The sequence below is a fragment of the Sinocyclocheilus anshuiensis genome, unplaced genomic scaffold (assembly GCF_001515605.1).
Source record: "Sinocyclocheilus anshuiensis isolate Anshui unplaced genomic scaffold, SAMN03320099.WGS_v1.1 scaffold1827, whole genome shotgun sequence".
In the NCBI taxonomy this organism is placed as follows: Eukaryota; Metazoa; Chordata; class Actinopteri; order Cypriniformes; family Cyprinidae; genus Sinocyclocheilus; species Sinocyclocheilus anshuiensis.
In genome coordinates this window covers 352,577-354,932 of record NW_015552696.1, presented here as the reverse complement: position 1 = coordinate 354,932, position 2,356 = coordinate 352,577, and the positions used below count along the sequence as shown (strand labels likewise).

The 2,356-nt window shown below is 37.5% G+C and overlaps 1 protein-coding gene across 2 annotated transcripts in view; it reads left to right on the top strand.

Moving 5' to 3' along the window:
- LOC107667683 (NEDD4-like E3 ubiquitin-protein ligase WWP2) overlaps positions 1-2,356 on the top strand; it is a 50,644-nt gene that overhangs the window by 7,076 nt on the left and 41,212 nt on the right. For both annotated transcript variants that reach the window (XM_016459409.1, XM_016459408.1), the window contains exon 5: positions 1,522-1,659. In XM_016459409.1, coding sequence (XP_016314895.1) covers positions 1,522-1,659 — 138 coding nt within the window. The remainder of the gene's footprint in view (positions 1-1,521; positions 1,660-2,356) is intronic.

Genomic DNA, 2,356 nt, shown 5'->3' with positions numbered 1-2,356 from the left:
GGTATCGGCGTTTGGTATCGGGGCATTTTAACGAGTACGAGTACAGGAGCTCAGTATCGGGCCCAATACCGATACGATACCAGTATCGGTATCGGTGCATCCCTATCATATTTTTACTTTTTTATAATTTAAAGAAGAAACCAATCTGATGTATAATTGACATTTGAGGCTTAATACTATAGAAAAGCAAGTTTTTCAGTGTGTTTTCAGCTTGTTTATTTTCATATAAAAATACGGCATGCACTTGCATCAAACAATGGTATAAACATCATTCAGTGTAAATTGTGATTACAATTTCAAGGGAATAATCGACAATTATGATTTTTGTTATAATCGTGCAGCCCTAATTAATGTTGCCATTAATTGTAATAATCCAATTACAAGTAATGGCAAAATCAATGCCATCAGAAATGCAGGTATATGAGTTTTGGGTAGTATTACAGCATACCGTGAGTGTATATTAGTTTTTTGGAAAAAGTGTCATCATCAGCTGATCAGCTGGCATGTTGTTAAACAACATTACAATCCACTGAACACACTGTACTTCTGTCACTCACAGCCTCGTTTTCATTCCTGTCAAACACTAAATACCACGCTACCCTGACTAAACTCTATAGGAATTGAAAAAACAATCTGTGTTAATTGCATTAATTATTTTAATGTGTTTAACAACAAATATCATTCACAAATATCAACAAGTATTTTTTCCCAGCCCTAATATTAAGGTTCAAATCTGTGCTGATCACCTCAGACAGTTCATAACACCTAACTGACAATTTTTTTATGCTTTATACTAGAAGGGGAAAAGTCTCTGATTGAAAACATGTGACCTCCTGTAATTAATTATCTTGCAGTGCTGGGTCTTTTGACGAAGTCTGTACAAACTTACCACATGTTCCTTTCAGCTCAGTGCAGTATTTTTCCTGAAAGGTTTTGAGGTTTGATTTGGAGCAGCGTCACTCCACAATGTTAGTCCTAGTTTTTTTTTGGTCAAGTTGTTTCTGAGTCAGCTGTCTCCTTCACATTGTTTAGAAAAATTCTTGAACTTTTATCATCAGATAGTTTTTATTTTTTTTATTTCTACAAGACCGGATGCGTTTAATGTCCTTTTTGTTCCATGGAAGAGATTCATACAGGAAATGAGGGTAAAGGTGACAGAATTTTAATTTTGATTGAACTGACTCTTTAACGCTTCCCTAAGAAGATAAAGACATAGTGTTTTAATGTTTGCTGTTCTTGTATAAGTTTCCGACAGCAGTTATTATTATGTCAGCGCATGCTCTAATATGGGATAGATTGAAATGAACAGCTGAGCTCTCCCTCAAACCCTTTTAAACCAGTTTCACTTCTACCCTGCTATTTTAAAACACAAAATATGAACTACTGAGTGTGTTGCCAAAACCAAGAATCAGTCAAATAAAATGTCATGAATGTAAATGAAATGTAGGTTTTAAGAAACTGAAAAACGAATGTATTTGCTGGCTCTAAATCTCTCTCTTTCTGTATCTGTTTGACTGGCAGTGGAGAATGTTCAGCTCAGTCTGGTTCTACAGACCGAGAACAAAGGCTCGGTTGTAGCAGGAGGTGAGCTCAACGTCTGTCTGGATGGCCTGGTTGTTGATCTAGGATCTCTGCCCAATGGCAGCGCTGCCCCAGACAGTAAGTCCTGTTCACAGACACACATGCACACTTCATAGAAAACACTCGTAGAACACATGAACAAATGCACATTCATGAGTGCGCAAAGTCTTGGCTGTGACTCCACCTAAACTAAATGCAGGAATCGAGGAGGTTGTGGTGAGAGGGGTTGGGATGGAAAGAGTCGAATCTGACCAGAGGAGGCCCAGCGAAAGCTCACAAGAGAGCTTTTCTCCTCTGTGTACTCACAGCTGACAAACACAGCCCAGGAGGTCACTGGGTTTTCTGACCACTCACAATCCTAATCTGTTCAGACTCATGCACACTCAATTTGCTTGGAAATAAGTTGCTCTGGGAAGCAGCCATGTGTCAGTTAGACAGTGCACGGCTGCTAGATTGAGTCTGTTACTGCCGGTGTTGGGAGTAACTAGTTGCATGTAACTGAAGTACGTCATTTAATTACAAAATAAATGTAACTGTAATCTACAGTTACTGAGAAAAATTTAATTAAATTACAGTTGCTTAGGAAAATGTTAACGATTGCAAAGGGGGCTACATCTGAATATTTTCACACAGATACAGATTTGATTGATTTCTTTCCCAAATAGCATTGACTGCTTTAAAATATGAAACACCAATGTTTCAGGAGTTTAGGACACATGCTTATTCTATAACTGTTTTATTTCCTATTTGGGTTTATGTATATGCTTTTTTTTTT